Here is a 23,284-nt window from a genome sequence, read left to right as displayed (position 1 = left end):
ATAAGACTATTATGGCATTACTGTGTACGCAAAGCCCTTCACACAGTACCTAACACAGAGTAGGGATTCAATAATAATAACAAATGGTAATCATAATTCCCAGCTCCTATAGGAATAGGACTTTAGATTGCTCTGGGGTGACACCAAGAAAAGCCTAAGGCTTCCACATCGTTACTCCTTCTGTCTTTTGCTATAACAGACTTGAACTCTAAAGTAGCTACAGAATCAGGAGGATTCAGACGTGGCTGGACTGCCAAGGGCTTGTCCCCATTAAATGGACCCATCGAGTCCATTTATAGTCTCAGCTCAGGAATCAACTCGTCAGCTGAGGGTCTGTGAATTTCAGGGTGAAAATTAATCTCCTTGAAACTTATTATACTGAACAAACTGAAAGAATTTCATCCTGATCTGAAAGTGCCAACTGTACAGCCACCCACCACCCCCAAATTCTTGCATTCCTCACTCCCCCCACTCCCATCCCACAAGATTGGGACATAGAACGATCCTCCTTCAGGCCTTCCTTATTTTGTCAGAGAGAAACTCAAGTTATATGAGGGGGAGAGAAGATGTCTTACAAAGGGTATAAATCAGAAATTATTCTAAGATGACTATCATGTTAAATTAAAATTCTCTCAGCATTAACAAGTACAAACATTAACAGTTAAATGTTGGCACAGACACCTCTGCCCTTCAAAGTTTTGCCAGACAAATGCTATAAGCAGACCAAACTATGATGGCTCCGTGGAGCAGTATTTGTTGCTACAGCAAGTGCAACAGGAGATTGCAAATTCTTTTTAGGAAGTCATCTGGAACTGGATAGAGAATCATTGCAATAGTCTGCAGGCCAAATTTACATTATACACAGGACAGTCTCCCCTCATTTTAATTCACACTCAAAAAGCTGGCAGAGAGTTTGTTCAAGTCACTGTCAGTAATAGAGCTTTTAAATGCAAGGAACAAAACAGAGAGAGAACACCCAATTCATGTTATCCATTAAGCATGCAAATATCTTTGCTTCTATCTATTTTTTAAGCATTGTCAACTTTTAAGATACTTGGCTATGTTTTGAGGAAATAAGGAAAAAATATCTGTCCCGAGCGTTAGAATATTCAGAGCAAGGTTTTGCATGCAATAGAGAAGCTAAAGTAGTAGTGTTGCAAATGCCAGAAAGAACTCAAGCATGGTCTCAAGGAGAGTATATTTTCCCTTCTTGGCCTACATTCCAATGACTAGACAGTGAACGCAGGGAATAAATATGTCTCCTGCAGACAGAAGTGCTACCAACATGGTAAGGAAGTCAACAGAAGCGTCAGCCACTTCCTCGAGCTAAAACTAAGCAGTGAGTACTGGTCAGTGAGAATCTTACTGTAAGACAAAGTCAGCTCATAACTGGGACAGAGTTTAGGAGTTTGTTCACCCAACTAGTATCTGGACCATAAGTACAGTCCAGCTCTTCAAGCAAAATGCAGTCCAAGCTCCATAACAAGACATAGACAGGCTAACCATAGTTTATCATCCAAACCAGCACATTTTTAAAAGTGAAAGTAGGCACTACTAATAATTACTCGAGGACAACAGGCATAAAACAGGACTGTCTTGGGCAAGCTAGAATGGATGGCCACCCTACCTAGAGATATAGTTATCAGATGGATGTTCAGTAACATATTGACAAGTTATGACTAATTTGAGAGACTGAAGGACACTGGAGAAATACCTATCAATTTTAGAAATTCTTTCCTCTCATTAATACTTTATTGTCTACATTTTTACATGATCATATTAAAGGAAAACTAAAAACAGTAAACCTATGTAAATTCACTAAATTTTGTTATATAATTCACAAATTTTCTTTGTTTAGTATGCAATGCTAACAAAAGTCTTAAGAAAGCCAGGAATTACAGGGGAAGATATTTTGTCAGTAAATTCCATACCTTAGAAGAGTGACCTATGATCATCAGTTTTCTGCAAATGGTGTAAATGTAAATGGTACCTAGATGGAGAAAAAGATTAACATGTTTTACAGTCAGATGATGAAATTTTACATTCCAATTTCTGCAGTTTAAGTTGGTAGTTCCCAAAACAAGTGATTTTCTCATGAGAAAATCTGATAATGGCCAGAGAGTTACAATTATTATAAACTTTTTTGTAACTTGTAGCCAAATTATTGAAAGAACTAATATGACCATATTTTAAGTATGTTGACACAGGAATCTTTTAGTCTCATTTTAAAGGCAGTTTAAGTTTTGAAATATATTGAACAAAAGAGTATTTTAGTAGCATAATTTATGTACTTTGTGGTTTTATTAATTCATATAAAATGTTATGGGTTCCCATGGTTTCCTCACAGTTGAAAAACTGAAGATTTATCTCCAAATAAGACTAGAATACACATTTAATCAGATGGCACACAATACGCAAAAAGGAAACTCATAATTTAAAACTCATAATGCATAATAGGTTGTATTATATTCATTCACTGTCTCATATAATATGTATCCCATTATTAAGGTACATCCCATAAGCACTCTAATGAAAAACGCCATTTCCAACTCCTATTTAAGATCATTCAAGTATGATTTTTTTTTTAAATCAAGCCATTAATTAAATGAGGATAGAAGACTCATTTGGTGGCAGCATTTGGAGGACGAGTGGGGAATGACATCACCATATATCCTTCTGTATACAAAGGACATTATCGGGCTATAAACATAACCCAAAAGACAGTATAATACCATGCTTTAAAAAGGCGTGTAATTATAATGACAAGCAATCTAAATATTTTCTATAAAATATCTGATCTAAAATTCATAACCACCAAAATTCAACAATTCCAAATCCTATGTTCACGTTTAAACTTTAAAAGCTTCTGAGAAAACAGCATCTGCTCCAAAACACACATCCCTTGATTAAAATACATCTGCAAGCATAATAAACATTACACAAATCAGTGACCAAAAAGTATTGAATAGAATCTTAAACACTTAAAGTACCAGAAAGTTCACAGAGAATACAAGTCCCCCACAGTCTTAGTGTGCCTGCTCCCATGACAGAGAGTTGTTTATCTCATGTAAGATCCACTGGGGGAAAAAACCACTCAGCTAGTAAGAGCTCAAGCTCCGCATTCTCATCTCGACTTGGCTTTGTTGACCCGACTGTATAACTGGTTTTAGGGAAAAAAAAAAAAAAAGTCACCAAGTAAGGATATGCATAGGAAACACATGACTCTCCACAAAACACGTGATTCAGGTGTAAGCCAGAAGCCCAGACAAACATTCAGCAATGGGAGCTGCAGGATTTCAGAAAGCCTCGGGAGACCGCCCTCAAGAATAACAAGGGCCCTCTGTGTTTCAAAGATGTGCCTTTAACCTTTGCAGCCCTAGTGCATCCTGACTATAACTGAATCCTCCTCTGATGGTTCAGGATCTTGGCATGGCTCACAGATTCCACGGCAGGAGCCCGATGGAGAGAGTACAGGGTACAAAACGGAGCACAGACTAAATCTTTACGTTCTCAGGCTATCTTTGGAAGTTTGTTTAATTTTTAACCAAATCCCTAATACGGAGTTTACTGCCTTGTCATGTGACTCTTTTTCATCTAAGATAGCCACCACCAAAATAATCTTGACTATTTGAGGGTTCAAATGAGTTGGGTTCAGGTTAGTTGAGATGTCAGATGTTATCCAACATTCATTTACCCAGTTAGATTTTGTGAAAGAACCAAGATTGGTTAAATATCTTAAAAACAAGGGTGTGTGTGTATAATAGTCAATTAAAAGAGGATTAACGTCTAACTGGAAAGGTCAAATGTATTTTGAGAAATTGACTGCAGGTCAATTTATTTTTTCATGACTTAAATTCCAAAGTTTTAAAACTACAAACTGTTTACACTTGTTAATCTACCAGTTGGAATGCCCTTCCCCCAAACACCCAGATGTCTCAGTCAGGTGTTTACTCACACGGCATCTCATCTCAGGTGAGGCCTACCCTGGCCATTCCACTTAAAACTGCAGCCCGGGACTTCCCTGGTGGCGCAGTGGTTAAGAATCCGCCTGCCAATGCAGGGGACACGGGTTCGAGCCCTGGTCTGGGAAGATCCTACATGCTGCGGAGGAACTAAGCCTGTGCACCACAACTACTGAGCCTGCGCTCTAGAGCCCGTGAGCCGCAACTACTGAGCCCGCGTGCCGCAACTACTGAGCCCGCGTGCCACAACTACTGAAGCCCATGTGCCTAGAGTCCGTGCTCCACGACAAGAGAAGCCACCGCAATGAGAAGCCCGCGCACCACCACGAAGAGTAGCCCCCGCTCGTCGCAACTAGAGAAAGCCTGTGCGCAGCAACGAAGACCCAATGCAGCCAAAACAATAAAAATAAAATAAATAAATAAATACATCTTTAAAAAAAAATAAAATAAAATTGCAGCCCAGCCAGTGCTCTCCCTAACCCCTTTCTCGGCTTTATTTTCCTCCATAGCACTCATCACCATCTGATACATCATTTAGTTTTGATTTGTTTATCACCTCCCTGAAGTATTATGTAAGCATGAGAACAGGGTTTTTGTCTGTCGTCCACTCCTGTATCTCTAGCATCTAGAACAATGCCTGGCACTTAATAAGTTTGAGATGAATTAACTAAAACAGGAACAGCAGTTAATGACACTAAGTATATGTACCTCCCACAATCCAGGAACCTCACTCCTGGGCATAAGTCCCAGAAAACTCTCACACAGGTCTATAAAAGGACAGAGGCGAGGATATTCACTGCAGAATTATTTGTGCAGTTAGAGAGGCAGGGCAAACCAGGTGGCCATCCCTACGGGTGTATAGGTATCTGCCAAACATAATTCAGCAGGCAGAGTTAACAAACTAGGTTTACATATAGCAACACGGCTAGATTCTAAAACCATAGTGCTGAGCTGAAAAATATTTAGGAAACAGGATAAAATCTAGAACACGATGTCATATGTATAAGGAAAAAGCACGCACCAGAAAAAGGATGTAGAAGATACAGAAATCGTTCAATCTTTTTTTTTTTTTAAGAATATTGGGGGGCAGGCTTCCCTGGTGGCGCAGTGGTTGAGAGTTTGCCTGCCAATGCAGGGGACACGGGTTCGAGCCCTGGTCCGGGAGGATCCCACATGCCGCGGAGCGATTGGGCCCCTGGGCCACAGCTGCTGAGCCTGCGCGTTTGGAGCTTGTGCTCCGCAACAAGAGAGGCCGCGATAGTGAGGGGCCCGCTCGCCGCGATGGGGAGTGGCCCCCGCTCGCCGCAACTAGAGAGGGCCCTCGCGCAGAAATGAAGACCCAACACAGCCAAAAATAAATAAATAAATAAATATAAGAATGAATGGTAAATTTGAAAAAAAAAAAAAAAAAGAATATTAGGGGGTTTTGTGTGTGATCTGAAAAGGGTTTCAGACAGGGAGTCATGCTGCATCATTTCCACCTTTCAAGCAAAGCCTGACTGCAGGGCCCAACCCTCAGGCCTCTCACTCCTTCTTGAGCACAGACGCTCTGCTCCTGCTCAATCCCTGCCAAGATGTGTGAGCAATTCAGGTGGAGAGATGGCCGTGGCAAATCTGAGGATGAGGAGGCACAAAAGCTTAACAATCACTGGACTGAAAAATGTCTTCCAGAGTCAGCCTCATCTCTGGTAGCAAATGTAAGGTCTAATTACAATCAAAATGTCAAAAAAATTATTTGGGGAGAGCAAGGAAGGAAAAGGCTAGGAAATGTACTGTCAGTTGCCATGGATGAGAGAAAATCCAATATGTTTTCTTCCAAGTTATTTTGCCCTGGTCTTAGGCACACAGAACACACTGTTATTATTTTTCTTTTAGGAATATGTTATCCAGAAAACAAATACCGTAGGCAACTCATCAGGAGACTTATCGTAACTTCAAATTGTAACTTTAAAGAGAATTTTAGTTGAATTTAAATTGTAAGTCTTAAAAGGAAAAAACAAATGCTACATTTTGATAGATAAGATTCATTTCATGAGACATATATAATGCGTATACATGTATATATGTGTATCTGTACAATGCATATATATGTATGTAAATACACTATACACATACATACATGCACGTTCTCAGAGCTCCTCACTCAAAAACAAGTAGGAGGAGAAGGTTGATTCATAGGAAGCCCTGGTCATTGGCCACAGTATTCATGGAGAGGACCAATAAATGGATGATGCTTACAAACAATCTAACCTGTCCTCCGATCCTTCCCCATTTATATTTACTTACTAACTGGGGTCCCTATTTTGTATATACGTGAAACTGATTATCTCCACAGCCTCTGACCCTCCCTTGAGCAGAAAACCCACAGACATGCTGTATAAGACCCTGCTCATAAGGACAAACTGAAATGTAATAAAAATGTAAAAAAGCCCACAAGTATCCTATTAGGAAATAACATCTTCATTGGAGTATAATTGCTTTACAATGGTGTGTTAGTTTCTGCTTTATAACAAAGTGAATCAGTTATACATATACATATGTCCCCATATCTCTTCCCTCTTGCATCTCCCTCCCTCCCACCCTCCCTATCCCACCCCTCTAGGTGATCACAAAGCACCGAGCTGATCTCCCTGTGGTATGTGGCTGCTTCCCACTAGCTATCTATTTTACATTTTGGTAGTGTATGTATGTCCATGCCACTCTCCCACTTTGTCCCAGCTTACCCTTCCCCCTCCCCGTATCCTCAAGTCCATTCTCTAGTAGGTCTGCATCTTTATTCCCATCTTGCCCCTAGGAGGAAATGAACATGTTTTAAATCACAAGGTAATCAAGTCACCGTCAAACTTAGTATTTAAATACCTTTCTGAAAGACACAATGAAAAATAAAAGACACTGACATATACCATTGAATATAATCCAGCAAAGTTGCTCCTGTGACAAAGCCACCTGCATGATGAGCCTTAAGGAGGACAAGATATGCAGACACTGGGCCACAGATTCTTTATTCTGCAGGTTCATGTCACTGTCACAGACCAGATGGTAGTTGCAAATACTTCTGCCACTTAAAGCATGAAACTGAAACACATGAGGAAAAGAAAAAGAATATAAATAACGTTTATGCAACTTAGGAAAGCACTTCTTAAAATGTACAAAACTAAAATGGAAACGATTCTTCTTAATTGATTCAATAAATTAGTAGAGGTCAGTAGACTGAATGTTTGTGTCCTCCCAAAATTTATGTGTTGCAACCTCGCTGTCTGCCATATGGGGACACAGGGGGAAGCAGGCCCTCAGCAGACACTGAATTTTCCAGCACCCTGATCCTGCATTTCCCAGTCTCCAGAACTGTGAGCAATAAATGTTGTTTAAGCCATCCAATCTCTGGATTTTTGTTATAGCAGCCTTATTGGACTAACATATGGAAAGAAACATGGTAAAATAGGTTTCTTCAAAGCATTCATTTAGTTAAGATCACCTTTCCTTAGTCAAAAACATTTTCAAAAGCAAAAAAAAAAGTACAAAATCCTACTTCCAAAAATATAGAATTGAATCAATTTTTGTAAAGCCCCACAATGGCATGTTAACATATTAATTCAGATGTAATTATTACCATTTACACAATTCCTTCAGCAAATGTTGGTTGACCACCTCTGTTTGCCACACTCTAAGCAACAGGGAGTCAAAGATGAGGAAGACAGGCTCTTGACAGAGGGAAAATCATTCCAGGCACACACAGTGTTAGGAATGCTTGAGGTGCTTGCTGTGGTCACTGATTTGAAAGTCTTTTTTAAAGCTGGATGAGAAGGTTTAAGATAAATTATGCTGTAGAGGTGGTCCATGGTCAGAACATGGAGAGCTTCCACACCATTGCAAGGAATATGGACTACGGCTAAACGGCAAATCCAAAGAGCAATGGAGTACAATTATTTGATTTACACTTTAGAAATTAATTCTGAGAAAAGTGTGAAAGATGCAAAGCAGACGGAGGACAAAGCTACATGTAGGAGCCAGGAGAGATCAAAGGCCTCTGAGGCTGTCCTGAGAAAAAAGAGCCCTGAAATGGAGTTCCGCAACGGGGGGATAAAAAGAATGGGAAGATTTAAGCCTTGCCTGAGGCAATGGGGTTTAGTGACCAATCAGAAGCGGGAGGTAAGAGTCCTCTCCCTGGGATCTGACCTCCGAAGCCCCCACCCGCCCTGCTGGGTGAGCAGACAAGCCTCTCAGCCTGTTGTGTGCTCAGGGTCTTGGTGCTCTGGCCAGGTGTCGGGCCTGAGCCTCTGAGGCGGGAGAGCCAAGTTCAGGACATTGGTCCACCAGAGACCTCCCAGCCTCACGTAATAACAAACGGTGAGAAAGCTCTCTCAGAGATCTCCATCTCAACGCTAAGACGCAGCTCCACTCAATGACCAGCAAGCTACAGTGCTGGACACCTCATGGCAAACAACTAGCAAGACAGGAACACAATCCCACCCATTAGCACAGAGGCTGCCTAAAATCATACTAAGGTCACTGACACCCCAAAACACACCACCAGATGCAGTCCTGACCACCAGAAAGACAAGATCCAGCCTCATGCACCAGAACACAGGCACCAGTCACCTCCACCAGGAAGCCTACACAACCCACTGAACCAAACTTACCCACTGGGGGCAGACACCAAAAACAACGGGAACTACGAACCTGCAGCCTGAGAAAAGGAGACCCCAAACACAGTAAGTTAAGCAAAATGAGTAGACAGAGAAACACACAGCAGATGAAGAAGCAAGGTAAAAACCCACCAGACCAAACAAATGAAGAGGAAATAGGCAGCCTACCTGAAAAAGAATTCAGAGTAATGACAGTAAAGATGATCCAAAATCTTGGAAAAAGAATGGAGAAAATACAAGAAATGTTTAACAAGGACCCAGAAGAACTAAACAGCAAACAAACAATGATGAACAACACAATAAATGAAATTAAAAATTCTCTAGAAGGAATCAATAGCAGAACAACTGAGGCAGAAGAACGGATAAGTGATCTAGAAGATAAAATAGTGGAAATAACTACCGCAGACCAGAATAAAGAAAAAAGAATGAAAAGAATTGAGGCTCACAGGCTCAGAGACCTCTGTGACAACATTAAACGCACCAACATTTGAATTATATGGGTCCCAGAAAAAGAAGAGAAAAAGAAAGAGACTGAGAAAATATTTGAAGACATTACAGTTGAAAACTTCCCTAATATGGGAAAGGAAATAGTCAAACAAGTCCAGGAAGCACAGAGAGTGCCATACAGGATAAATCCAAGGAGAAACACACCAAGACACATATTAATCAAACTATCAAAAATACAAAGAAAAAATATTAAAAGCAGCAAGGGAAAAGCAACAAATAACATACAAGGGAATCCCCATAAGGTTAACAGCTGATCTTTCAGCAGAAACTCTGCAAGCCAGAAGGGAGTGGCAGGACATATTTAAAGTGATGAAAGGGAAAAACCTACAACCAAGATTACTCTATCCAGCAAGGATCTCATTCAGATTCGATGCAGAAATTAAAACCTTTACAGACAAGCAAAAGCTAAGAGAATTCAGCAGCACCAAACCAGCTTTACAACAAATGCTAAAGGAACTTCTCTAGGCAAGAAACACAAGAGAAGGAAAACACCTACAATAACAAACCCAAAACAATTAAGAAAATGGTAATAGGAACATACATATCGATAATTACCTTAAATGTAAATGGAATAAATGCTCCAACCAAAAGACACAGACTGGCTGAATAGATACAAAAACAAGACCCATATATATGCTGTCTACAAGAGACCCACTTCAGACCTAGGGACACATACAGACTGAAAGTGAGGGGATGGAAAAAGATATTCCATGCAAATGGAAATCAAAAGAAAGCTGGAGTAGCAATTCTCATATCAGACAAAATGGACTTTAAAATAAAGACTATTACAAGAGACAAAGAAGGACACTACATAATGATCAAGGGATCAATCCAAGAAGAAGATATAACAATTGTAAATATTTATGCACCCAACATAAGAGCACCTCAATACATAAGGCAAATGCTAACAGCCATTAAAGGGGATATCGACAGTAACTCAATCATAGTTGGGGACTTTAACACCCCACTTTCACCAATGGACAGATCATCCAAAATGAAAATAAATAAGGAAACACAAGCTTTAAATGATACATTAAACAGGATGGACTTAATTGATATTTATAGGACATTCCACCCAAAAACAACAGACTACACTTTCTTCTCAAGTGCTTATGGAACATTCTTCAGGATACATCATATCTTGGGTCACAAATCGAGCCTTGGTAAATTTAAGAAAATTGAAATCGTATCAAGTATCTTTTCCGACCACAACACTATGACACTAGATATCAATTACGGGAAAAAATCTGTAAAAAATACAAACTCATGGAGGCTAAACAATACAGTACTAAATAACCAAGAGATCACTGAATAAATCAAAGAGGAAATCAAAAAATACCTAGAAACAAATGACAATGAAAACATGACGACCCAAAACCTATGGGATGCAGCAAAAGCAGTTCTAAGAGGGAAGTTTATAGCAATACAATCCTACCTCAAGAAACAAGAATCATCTCACATAAACAACCTAAACTTATACCTAAAGCAATTAGAGAAAGAAGAACAAAAATCCCTGAAGTTAACAGAAGAAAAGAAATCATAAAGATCAGATCAGAAATAAATGAAAAAGATATGAAGGAAACAATAGCAAAGATCAATAAAACTAAAAGCTGGTTCTTTGAGAAGATAAACAAAATTGATAAACCATTAGCCAGACTCAAGAAAAAAAGGGAGAAGACAATTCATCAGAATTAGAAATGAAAAAGGAGAAGTAACAACTGACACTGCAGAAATACAAAGGATTATGAGATTATTACAAGCAACTATATGCCCATAAAATGGACAACTTGGAAGAAATGGACAAATTCTTAGAAAAGCACAACCTCCCGAGACTGAACCAGGAAGAAATAGAAAATATAAACAGACCAATCACAAGCACTGAAATTGAAACTGTGATTAAAAATCTTCCAACAGGACTTCCCTGGTGGCGCAGTGGTTGAGAATCTGCCTGCCAATGCAGGGGACACGGGTTAGAGCCCTGGTCCGGGAAGATCCCACATGGCGCGGAGCAACTAAGCCCGCGAGCCACAACTACTGAGCCTGCGTGCTGCAACTACTGAAGCCAGCGTCCTAGAGCCCGTGCTCCGCAACAAGAGAAGCCACCACAGTGAGAAGCCCTCGCACCCCAACAAAGAGTAGCCCCCACTCACCACAATTAGAGAAAGCCCGTGGGCAGAAATGAAGACCCAACACAGCCAAAAATAAATAAATAAAACAAATAAATTTATTAAAAAAAAAAAAATCTTCCAACAAACAAAAGCCCAGGACCAGAAGGATTCACAGGCGAATTCTATCAAACATTTAGAGAAGAGCTAACACCTATCCTTCTCAAACTCTTCCAAAATATAGTAGAGGGAGGAACACTCCCAAACTCATTCTACGAGGCCACCATCACCCTGATACCAAAACCAGACAAAGATGTCACAAAGAAAGAAAACTACAGGCCAATATCACTGATGAACATAGATGCAAAAATCCTCAACAAAATACTAGCAAACAGAATCCAACAGCACATTAAAAGGATCATAGAGCATGAACAAGTGGGGTTTATCCCAGGAATGCAAGGATTCTTCAATATACGCAAATCAATGAATGTGATACACCATATTAACAAATTGAAGGAGAAAAACCAAACGATCATCTCAATACAGGCAGAAAAAGCTTTTGACAAAATTCAACACCCATTTATGATAAAAACTCTCCAGAAAGTAGGCATAGAGGGAACTTACCTCAACATAATAAAGGCCATATATGACAAACCCACAGACAACATCGTTCTCAATGGTGAAAAACTGAAACCATTTCCACTAAGATCAGGAAGAAGACAAGGTTGCCCACTCTCACCACTATTATTCAACATAGTTTTGGAAGTTTTAGCCACAGCAATCAGAGAAGAAAAACAAATAAAAAGAACGCAAATCAGAAAAGAAGAAGTATAGCTGTCACTGTTTGCAAATAACATGATACTATACATAGAGAATCCCAAAGATGCTACCAGAAAACTACCAGAGCTAATCAACGAATTTGGTAAAGTAGCAGGACATAAAATTAATGCACAGAATTCTCTTGCATTCCTATACACTAATGATGAAAAATTTGAAAGAGAAATTAAGGAAACGCTGCCATTTACCATTACAACAAAAAGAACAAAATACCTAGGAATAAACTTACCTAAGGAGACAAAATATCTGTATACAGAAAACTATAAGACACTGATAAAAGAAATTAAAACTGATACAAACAGATGGAGAGATATACCATGCTCTTGGATTGGAAGAATCAACACGGTGAAAATGACTATACTACCCAAAGCCATCTACAGATTCAGTGCAATCCCTATCAAACTACCAATGGCATTTTTCACAGAACTAGAACAAAAAATTTCACAATTTGTATGGAAACATAAAAGACCCTGAACAGCCAAAACTATCTTGAGAAAGCAAAACAGAGCTGGAGGAATCAGGCTCCCTGACTTCAGACTGTACTACAAAGCTACAGTAATCAAGACAGTATGGTACTGGCACAAAAACAGAAATATAGATCAATGGAACAGGATAGAAAGCCCAAAGATAAACCCACACACATATGGTCACCTTATCTTTGATAAAGGAGGCAAGAATATACAATGGAGAAAGAAAAGACAGCCTCTTCAATAAGTGGTGCTGGGAAAACTGGACAGCTACATGCAAAAGAATGAAATTGGAACACTCCCTAACACCATACACGAAAATAAACTCAAAATGGATTAAAGACCTAAATGTGAGGCCAGTCACCATAAAACTCTTAGAGGAAAACATAGGCAGAACACTCTATGACATACATCACAGCAAGATCCTTTTTGATCCACCTCCTAGAGAAATGGAAATAAAAACAAAAATAAACAAATGGGACCTAATGAAACTTAAAAGCTTTTGCACAGCAAAGGAAACCATAAACAAGACGAAAAGCCAACCCTCAGAATGCGAGAAAAGATTTGCAAACAAAGCAACTGACAAAGGATTAATCTCCAAAATATACAGGCAGCTCATGCAGCTCAATATCAAAGAAACAAACAACCCAATTCAAAAATGGGCAGAAGACCTAAATAGACATCTCTCCAAAGAAGACATACAGATTGCCAACAAACACATGAAAGCATGTTCAACATCACTAATCATTAGAGAAATGCAAATCAAAACTACAATGAGGTATCACCTCACACCGGTCAGAATGGCCATCATCAAAACATCTACAAACAATAAATGCTGGAGAGGGTGTGGAGAAAAGGGAACCCTCTTGCACTGTTGGTGGGAATGTAAATTGATACAGCCACTATGGAGAACAGTATGGAGGTTCCTTAAAAAACTAAAAATAGAACTACCATATGACCCAGCAATCCCACTACTGGGCATATACCCTGTGAAAACCATAATTCAAAAAGAGTCATGTACCACAATGTTCATTGCAGCTCTATTTACAATAGCCAGGACATGGAAGCAACCTAAGTGTCCATCCACAGATGAATGGATAAAGAAGATGTGGTACATATATACAATGGAATATTACTCAGCCATAAAAAGAAACGAAATTATTTGTAGTGAGGTAGATGGACCTAGAGACTGCCATACAGAGTGAAGTAAGTCAGAAAGAGAAAAACAAATACCGTATGCTAACACATATATATGGAATCTAAAAAAGAAAAAATTGTTCTGAAGAACCTAGGGGCAGGATAGGAATAAAGACGCAGATGTAGAGAATGGACTTGAGGACATGGAAGGGGGAAGGGTAAGCTGGGATGAAGTGAAAGAGTGGCAGTGACTACCAAACATGAAATAGATAGCTAGTGGGAAGCAGCCGCATAGCACAGGGAGATCAGCTTGGTGCTTTGTGTCCACCTAGAGGGGTGGGATAGGGAGGGTGAGGGAGATGCAAGAGGGAGGAGATATGGGGATATATGTTTATGTATAGCTGATGCACTTTGTTATAGAGTAGAAACTAACACACCATTGTAAAGCAATTATACTCTAATAAAGATGTTAAAAAAGAAGTGGGAGGTAAGAGAGCGGAAGAGGTCTGCGACGGTTTCCTGCTTGGGTTAGTGGCTGGAGCCAATTATGGAAGAAAAAAAGATGAGTTCAGTTTTGGACACGTCGAGTGTGAGATCTTTATGATGTTAACTGGATAGATGGGGAGTTCAGAAGAGAGATTCTGGCTACAGAATCATCAGTACTACTGGGAGTGGAGAGCCTTCGTAACACAAGTGAGCCTTACTCTACCAGGCGGACTTCCTGTTGGATGCATGTGAACTATTTTTAGCCACCATGTAGTTGGTTTCACAGCTGGGGAGGCTGAGTGGAAATGGAAGCAGAATAATTCAACAGTGTAAGAGAGAGATATGGAAGCCTGGACCAGGGTGATATAGGAGGGGCCTTAAAAATTCAAACTTTTCATTCAGCACTCTTCCCAATGGGGCACTGGGATATTACGGTTTATAAGAAATATGTATTTGGTCATTCAGTTGGCCAAAATATATTTCTCATATGTATCTGGTCTTCATCCACAGTTCCTAGCTCTCCCAAAACCCTAGGAATTTCCTAAGTGTTAAGAGTGACAAAGATACGTTCTGCTCTGTTCACGAGGTACTTTTGGAAAGTGCCTAAGGATGGAGGTTAGTTGCTTGTGGAGCCAACCATGTGATTAGGGGTTTTAGCACTTTCAGTCCCAGCCCCTGACCTCCAGGGAAGGGGGGGAGGGGCTGGAAGTTGAATCTATCACCAATGGCCAATGATTCAATCAATCATGACTATGCTATGAATCCTCCATAAAAACCCCAAAGGATGGGGTTTGGGAAGCTTCCAGGGTGATGAACACGTGGAGGTGCTGGGAGAGTGGTGTGTCTGCAGAGGCCATGGAAGCCCCGCACCCTTTCCCCACGCCTTGCTCTATGTATCTCTTCCTTCTGGCTGTTGCTGAGTTACGTTATATCCTTTTATAATAAACCGTAATCTAGTAAGTAAAATGTTTCCACGAGTTCTGTGAACCACTGCAGCAAATTATCGGGGCCCAAGGAGGGGGTCGCAGGGACCTCTGATTTATAGCCAGGCAGTCAGAAGTACAGGTAATGACCTGAGCTTGCAACTGGCATCTGAAGTGGGAGGTGGTGGGGTGCAGCCGGGAGTGGTTTTGTAACACTGAACCCTTAACCTGTGGGATCTGACACGGTCTCTAGGTAGATAGTCAGAATAGAGTTGAACTGTAGGACATTCACCTGGTGTCCCAAGAATTATTTGTTCGTATCAGGATCCCCACTGGTTCCCACCATACAATTTAAGCACCCACTCACATTGCCCAGTATTCTCATTCATGCACCTATGTTACAGGCAAACTGAATGTGCCTTCAAACATGCTTGAGCTTTTCTGCTTATTAAACCACATGTTGTTTCCAAGGCCTAGAATAATCATTAAATTTGGAATGACATAGCCTTGCAGTCAGACTGATTAGGGTTCAAACACCAGCTCTGCCCACTGCTTTAAGGGGGCTGGGTTTCTCACTCTCCAGTAAGCCTCAGTTTCTTCATCTGTAAAAGAGGCATAGTAGTACCCGTCTCTTAGGACTGCAATGAGGCTGCAAGATAACAATTCATATAATGCATTTAGAATACTATCTAGCACATGGTAACTGCTCTACCAGTGACTCATTGGTAGCAATTAACATAATAATACTGGTATACTAGAAAAAAGCATAAAATTTCTTTTGTATCAAAAGATCTGTTTCCTCTCCAGAGCCACTACTTATTATACTGTATGATTAGCTTTCTTTTTCTCTCTTGTACAATAGGGATAATAACAGTATCTAACTCATAGAGTTATTGTGAGGATCCAATGTTTTCTAAAGTGCTTTGTAGACTAAAAGCATTCTACCAATACTAGTTATAATAATAATAATAAATACTGTCTCCTGGATGAATAAGTGATTATAGTGACACAATCTCCAAAGCATCTTTACAAAATTTAATAAGTGCACTTTCTCATCCAGCACAGAAAATATTTATTAAGTAACTTACAGCACACAAGTAAATACCATGCTAAGCAAATGAAAGACATTTAGGAGCTGTCAAGTAAAGGACAGACTATTGCATAATCATAAATGGTAGCTATTTTAGTTACTGCTTTCATCTTACCGTATGCGCAGCACTTTTGTCTTCAAAGCCTTTTGGAAAAAAGACACTTTTGAATTGGTTCACATCTGCTTTATTCTCGTCAAAGTTGATGCTGAACTGCTGAAGATATCTCCCATAGCACTGTAAAAGGGCCAATTTATATTCCTGAAATAAAAAGAGGACTTGATGAAGTTTTCAAAATATCATTTTGCTTATCATTATTAAAATTAGGTAATATTCATATTATTATTAATAGTGTCAATGTTGATTATTACTCTTACTGCTATTACTATCACCATGACACCATTATCACTACTATTTCCAAACACAAACTTAACAGACATTGTACTTGGCAATGCATGTGCATTATTTCATTTAACTCTCCTCACAACAAGCCAATTGTGAGATGAGACCATCATGACCTCAAAGATGGGAATATTCACCAGGGCATTGTGTGTGGTAATAACCTGGATATACTCAAAAACCAAAGGTTTAACCTCAACAGATCATGGTAACCCACAAACTCAGTGAGAGAGGTAGAGGAGTTGCATAACCAGCCCTGCTTCTCTGATACCTCCTAAGCTCCAAAAAAGAAAGAGTAGGAAAGGGAGGGACAAAAGGGGGAAGGAGGGAGAAAAGAAGGGAGGGAGAAAAAAGAAAAAAGGAAGGAAGGAAAGAAAGAAGGGAGAAGAGAAAAATGCAGGGGATGAGCTGGCTGATCTGTCGACAGTCTCTGAAGTTATATCAGGACGAATCAAAAAAGTCTGCGCCGCTATGATTCTTGTTAGTTCTAATTCATGCTTATGTTCCAATTACAAAGTCAGATGCCTCATTTCTGAAGCCCACGGGGCACAGTTGACCTGGAGAGTTTCAGGGCGGTGGATGTGAGCAGGGTTTTACATATGACTCAGCTGCAACCCTTTCTCTGCTTCCTCCCCTGCAACTGTGTTTCCAGGAAAAGCAGCTGCCCTGGGTGTGAACTGCCTATTGGGTGACCTCGCCCCTCAGGAGGCACCACAGTCAAATGCTGTTTTGTTTCTATTTCTATTTACTTGTTACTTGCTCACTAATTAATTCTGAATCTTTTCGCTCTAACTTGATTCACATAATGAATTCAAATCTAGGTTCAAAACAAGAGTGGTCCAACAAGATGAGTTCTACTATAACTAAAATAAAAATAGATTCTAGAAACCAAAGTAACCACTCAAGTTTGTTTCCAGGATTACAAATACCTTTACCAGCCCCCTTTCCCATCACTGAAAAGTAGTTAAAACCTTTTCTTTGTTCCTCTAAGTAAATTTGTAAATATCCTACCTGAAATATTCTGAATCCGTAGCCACTACCCAACATCAGCTTGCTTTATCAACCTGTAAAATGCTCCTTCTTCTTCCCTCCACCCACCTGGATACTCCTCAAACCACCCCAAACTGGGCTGTGTATCACCAGCTTCTTATTATGTTGAGGAGAAGCATAAAAAGTAGGGGGGCACGCCTCTAATTCTGGTCAAAACTATTATTCCACTTCACATGAATATAGCTTACAAGTTAGATCTCACCTGGGTTTTTTTTCTGTGGCTTTTCCAAACTCTGTATGGTCCAATTACATGGAGCTAAGATGATTCTCTAATTTGGGCAGCAGAAAATAGATCTTGGTGCTTCCTTATGAAAGTTCCTCCACATCTTAGCCTCTATTTGGTAACTTTCCCTCCCAGACCAAAAAGATTCAAGTCCAGAAAACAGAAATGGAGGAGGGAAATGAAGCTGAGAAACTGTAGATTGAGAAGACCTGAAACTGCCCCCACGGAGTTAACGGAAGCTCATGACAAATATAAATTCGTAAGCTTGTCTTACAGAACAGATAAGGGAACGGCTTGGTAAAACCCCTTTGCTTGTGAACTACCTTCACTGATGAAGCCCGCTTTAGTTTTGTTTTGTTTTTTCCTCTTTCTTTTTTCCTCTCTTAAATTGCATAACTTCCCAGCTTCACGCAGCTCAGCTGTTTCACAGGAACTTGCAGTCAGCTCTTGCCCACGGCGAGCCGGCTGCGGCTGGTTGGGACCACCAACCCTAAAACTGGGCCTGCGCAGGTGTCCCTTGAATGGCCTTTTGACGTCAAGAGGCTGGAAAACTCCGCCCTCCAGTCCTGCTTAAACGCCTCCATTTTGATACACAGAAGCACGTAGCCCAGATGCACTTGCGCAGAACACCGACTACCTCACCTTTTTCCCTGCCTCCAGTCATCTTTCCACGTGCCTAAAACCACTCTGCTTATATCTCGTAAATATCCCAACTCCCTCGCCTTAGGGGAGGCGGATGTGAGACTCAGTTCTTCGCTTGGCTGCCTTGTGAATAAACTCTTTCTCCGCTGCAAACCTCAGCGGCTCAGCATTTGGCTCTCTCTGCATGGGGAAAATGGACCTGGCTCGGTAACAGACTGAATACTGCCGGTGTCTGGCGTAAAATTACTTTGTATAAAATAACTCTTGGTCCAAGGATCCCACGTGTGCCAAAGACTCATATTTAATTTGGAATAATTTGGGCCTGTGCCAGAGCTTAGGGGGAAAATTCACGTTTTCGTTCACTGAAAACCCAGCCATGGTGTGGGCTTATCAAACTAAGTCCGTGAGTCCACAGCAATCCAATACCTCCGCACTGATACAGAACTAGAAAAAGGGCACAAACTCGGTTGGAATACAACACTGAGCAAGAAACAGGCTATGTATGGAATGACCGCTGTAATTACTGATACATACAGCAAAATGTAAAGAAGGAGCTGAAAGTCATTAAAACAAGGCACCTGGAAGCAAGCAACATCGCAGCAAGGCCAGGAGCTATGAGAGTTGTCTGCTGGGCAAGGCCAGCCATGTGAAAAACAACAGGAAGTGGTGTCTGGGCTCCTTTGTATAAGGTAGGAACATGATGACTCAGCATTTCCTGTCGGGCGCCTACCACACCCTCTGTTAACTAGGGGCTGTGCTTATGCTCCGCCAACCGCCTTTCTGTTCAGGAATCTCTCACCTCTGGAGAATCCCAACCACAAAATTTTAAAGTGTACACTTTTTTGGTTACTGTGCCTCATTAAAATTTTTATGTATTCCCTTATATTTTTCTAAGAAAAAAAATCAAATCATGTAAAATAGGAATGGTATCAAATCAAAAAGATAATAATTAGCCAAATGAGTTTCATTTGGTCTCTTTTTACTCCGGAGGTACTTACTTTCATTTCACAAAGTCTATCTCCAACCTTCAGAAGCTTTTCGTTGTAATAGGCAGCTGGCAGCCGGGGGGCGTATTTGGTCCAGATATTAAACAAAGAGGTGGCACTGTAAAAATCATAAAGTAAAATGATATCCTCAGAGTCAGCAGGAAACCTAAATTAGCAAGCAATCCTTAAAAACTTACCTTGTGCTCTTTTTAAGTATTCAGGTGGGGTTTTTTATAATTTTATTTATTTTTGGCGCGTTGGGTCTTCCTTGCTTTGCACAGGCTTTCTCTAGTTGCAGCGAGTGGGGGCTGCTCTTCGTTGTGGTGCGTGGGCTTCTCATTGCAGTGGCTTCTCGTTGCGGAGCAGGGGCTCTAGGCACCCGGGCTTCAATAGTTGTGGCACGTGGGCTTCAGTAGTTGTGGCTCGGGGGCTCTAGAGTGCAGGCTCAGTAGCTGTGGCACACAGGCTTAGTTGCTCCACGGCATGTGGATCTTCCCAGACCAGGGCTTGAACCCGTGTCCCCTGCATTGGCAGGCAGATTCTTAACCACTGTGCCACCAGGGAAGTCCATGCTCTTTTTAATGTGCTTTATTGTTAATGTCTAATTATTGATAAATGTAATTATGGTTAAAAGTATTGTTTCCTTTATACCAAGCACTGATAGTTCTTTATATGCATTTTTAATGATTTTATTTTTTTAATTTTACTATTTTTTATTGGGGTATAGTTGATTTATAATATTATATAAGTTTTAGATGTACAATATAATGATTCACAATTTTTAAAGGCTATACTCCATTTATAGTTATTATCAAATATTGACTATATTTCCTGTGCTGTACAATATATCCTTGTAGCTTATTTATTTTATACATAGTAGTTTGTACTTCTTAATCCCCTACCTCCATCTTTCCCCTCCCCCCTTCTAGAACAAACCACTAGTTTGTTCTCTATGTCTGGGAGTCCATTTCTTTTTTGTTATATTCAATAGTTTGTTGTATTTTTTAGATTCCACGTATAAGTGATACTATACGGTATTTGTCTTTCTCTGTCTGACTTCTTTCACCTAGCATAATGCCCTCCAAGTCTATCCATGTTGTTGCAAATGGCAAGATTTTATTCTTTGTTATGGCTGAGTAATATTCCATTGTGCGCACGTGTGTGTGTGTGTGTGTGTATCACATCTTCTTTATCCATTCAACTGTTGAAGGACACAGGTTGTTTCCATATCTTAGCTATTATAAATACTGCTGCTGTGAACATTAGGCCTATACTCTTTGTATGCATTTTTTTAAATTGACTTTATTTTTTAGAGTAGTTCTAAGTCCACAGAAAAACTAAGCAGAAAGTACAGAGACTCCCTGTATACCCCCGTCTGCCGCACAGGCACAGCCTGCTCCATTATCAACATCACCCTCCAAAGTGGTACATTTGTTAACAATGAATGAACCTACACTGACACATCATTATCACCCAGTGTCCATAGTTTACATTAGTGTTTATCCTTGGTGTTGTCCATTCTATGGGTTTGGACAAATGTATAATGACATGTGTCCACCATTGTATCATACAGAGTAGTTTCACTGCCCTAAAAATCGCCTGTGCTCTGCCTGTTCATCACTCCCTCCCCACTAATCCCAGGCAACCATTGAACTTTTTACTCTCTCCATGGTTTTGCCTTTTTCAAAATGTCATATAGTTGGAATCATATAATATGTAGCATTTTCAGATTGGCTTCTTTCACTTAGTAATCTGCATGTAAGATTCACCCATGTTTTTTCCATGGCTTGATAGCTCATTTCCTTTAGCATTGAATAATATTCCATTGTCTGTATATACCACAGTTTTATCAGTTTACTTACTGAGAGACATCTTGTTTGCATCCAAGTCTTAGCAATTTGAATAAAGATGCTGTTAACATCCATGTGCAGATTTTCATATGGACATAAGTTTTCAACTCCTTTGGGTAAATACCAAGGATCACAACTGCTGGATTATATGGTAAGAGTGTGTTTAGTTTTGTAAGAAAACATCAAGCTGTCTTCAAAAGTGGCTGTACCTCTTTGCATTTCCACCAGCAGTGAATGAGAATTTTCCTGTTGACCCACATCCTTGTCAGCATTTGGTGTTGTCATTGTTCTGGATTTTGGTCATTCTAATAGGTGTGTAGTGGTATCTTGTTGTTTTAACTTGCATCTTCCTGATAACATATGATTTAGAGCATCTTTTCATATATTTATTTGCCATTTGTATATCTTCCTTGGGTAGATGTCTGTTAAGGTTTTTGGCTTGTTTTTTAAGTCGGGTTGTTTGTTTTCCTAATGCTGAGTTTCTAGAGTTCTATATATATTTTGGATAATAGTCCTTTACCAGATATGTCTTTTTGCAAGTATTTTCTCTCAGTCTGTGGCTTGGCTTTCATTCGCTTGACAGTGTCTTTCACAGGGTAGAAAATTTTAATTTTAATGAAGTCCAGTTTATCAATTCTTTCTTTCATGGATCATGCCTTTGGTGTTGTATCTTAAAAGTCATTGCCAAACCCACGGTCATCTAGATTTCTCCTACATTATCTTCTAGGAGTTTTACAGCATTGCATTTTACATTTAGGTTTGTGATCCATTTTGAGTTAATTTTGGGAAGGGTGTAAAAGTCTGTGTCTAGATTCAATTTTTCACATGTGAATGTCCAGTTGTTCCAGCACCATTGTTAAAAAGACTGTCTTTGCTCCATTGTATTGCCATTACTCCTTTGTGAAAGACCAGTTGACTATATTTACGTCAGTCTGGGCTCTTTATTCTGTGCCTTTGATCTATTGGTCCATTCTTTTGCCATACCACGCTGTCTTGGTTAGTGTAGCTTTATAGTAAGTCTTGAAGTCAGGTAGTGTCAGTCCTCCAACTTTGTTCTTCTTCAACATTGTTTTGCCTATTCTGGGTCTTTTGCCAACATGAATATTTTTCATTTCATTTTCACAACAACTGAGATGGGTAATATCAGTATCCCAAATATACAGTTGATGAAACTGAGGCAGGGGGCATCTATGCTCGTAGCCTTCCAGTCTACGAGGCTGCGTCTACTGAGGCAGGGTGCATCATGCTCGTAGCCAGTATATTCCTGGGCCTTCCAGTCCTCTGGAATATGAACTCCCTGAGGGCAAGGACCTCATGTATACTATTCATTGCCCAGCCCCCAAGAGTAGTGAATATCTAGTACATGTCAGTACTCAATACATACTTGTTGAAAGAATGAATGAACGAATGAATAAATAAATGACTAGGGAAAAGAATTCCTTGTTCTTATTTTTTTTAGCTTTTCTATAGAGAGTTCCAGGGTTCAAATACCCAGTCACTTTAGGGCTATGCTTCCTACATGGTTTCTGATCAGAATTCAAAGGGTAGTAGATCACTCCCTGATTTGTTCACTCATTTAGTTAATACTTACTCCTTCCCCCTCTCTCGGAAATTATTAATGCTTCTAGGAAAAATCCAAATTTCTCTTAGCAGTCGTCCAGTCCTATCTCATAAATTTCTAGATAAGAATGGTGTTATGGACTGAATGTGTGCGTCCCCTCAAAATTCATATGTTGAAGCCCTAATCCACAGTGTAGCTGTATTTGGAGAGGGAGACTCTAAGGAAGTAATTAAGGTTAAATGAGGTCATAAGGGTGGGGCCCTGGTCCGCTGGGATTAATCCATTCTAAAAAGAGACACCAGAGAGCTTGTTCTCTCTCTCTCTCTCTCTCCCTCTCTCCCTACCCGCCCCGTCTCTGTCTCTCTGTGCTTGCACAGAGGAAAGGCTATATGAGAACAAAGTGGATATCTGCAAG

General features: G+C 40.1%; 1 protein-coding gene across 1 annotated transcript in view; it reads right to left on the bottom strand.

Moving 5' to 3' along the window:
* CFAP54 (cilia and flagella associated protein 54) overlaps positions 1–23,284 on the bottom strand; it is a 311,831-nt gene that overhangs the window by 273,914 nt on the left and 14,633 nt on the right. The window contains exons 2-5 of the mRNA XM_082349512.1: positions 19,471–19,576; positions 16,276–16,419; positions 6,866–7,037; positions 1,932–1,990 (exon numbers count right to left, since the gene is read on the bottom strand). Coding sequence (XP_082205638.1) covers positions 1,932–1,990; positions 6,866–7,037; positions 16,276–16,419; positions 19,471–19,576 — 481 coding nt within the window. The remainder of the gene's footprint in view (positions 1–1,931; positions 1,991–6,865; positions 7,038–16,275; positions 16,420–19,470; positions 19,577–23,284) is intronic.

The sequence above is a fragment of the Balaenoptera borealis genome, assembly GCF_965194805.1.
Source record: "Balaenoptera borealis genome assembly, chromosome: 13".
Taxonomy (NCBI): domain Eukaryota; kingdom Metazoa; phylum Chordata; class Mammalia; order Artiodactyla; family Balaenopteridae; genus Balaenoptera; species Balaenoptera borealis.
Note: the sequence above shows the minus strand (reverse complement) of the source record. Positions and strands in the feature narration are given on the sequence as shown.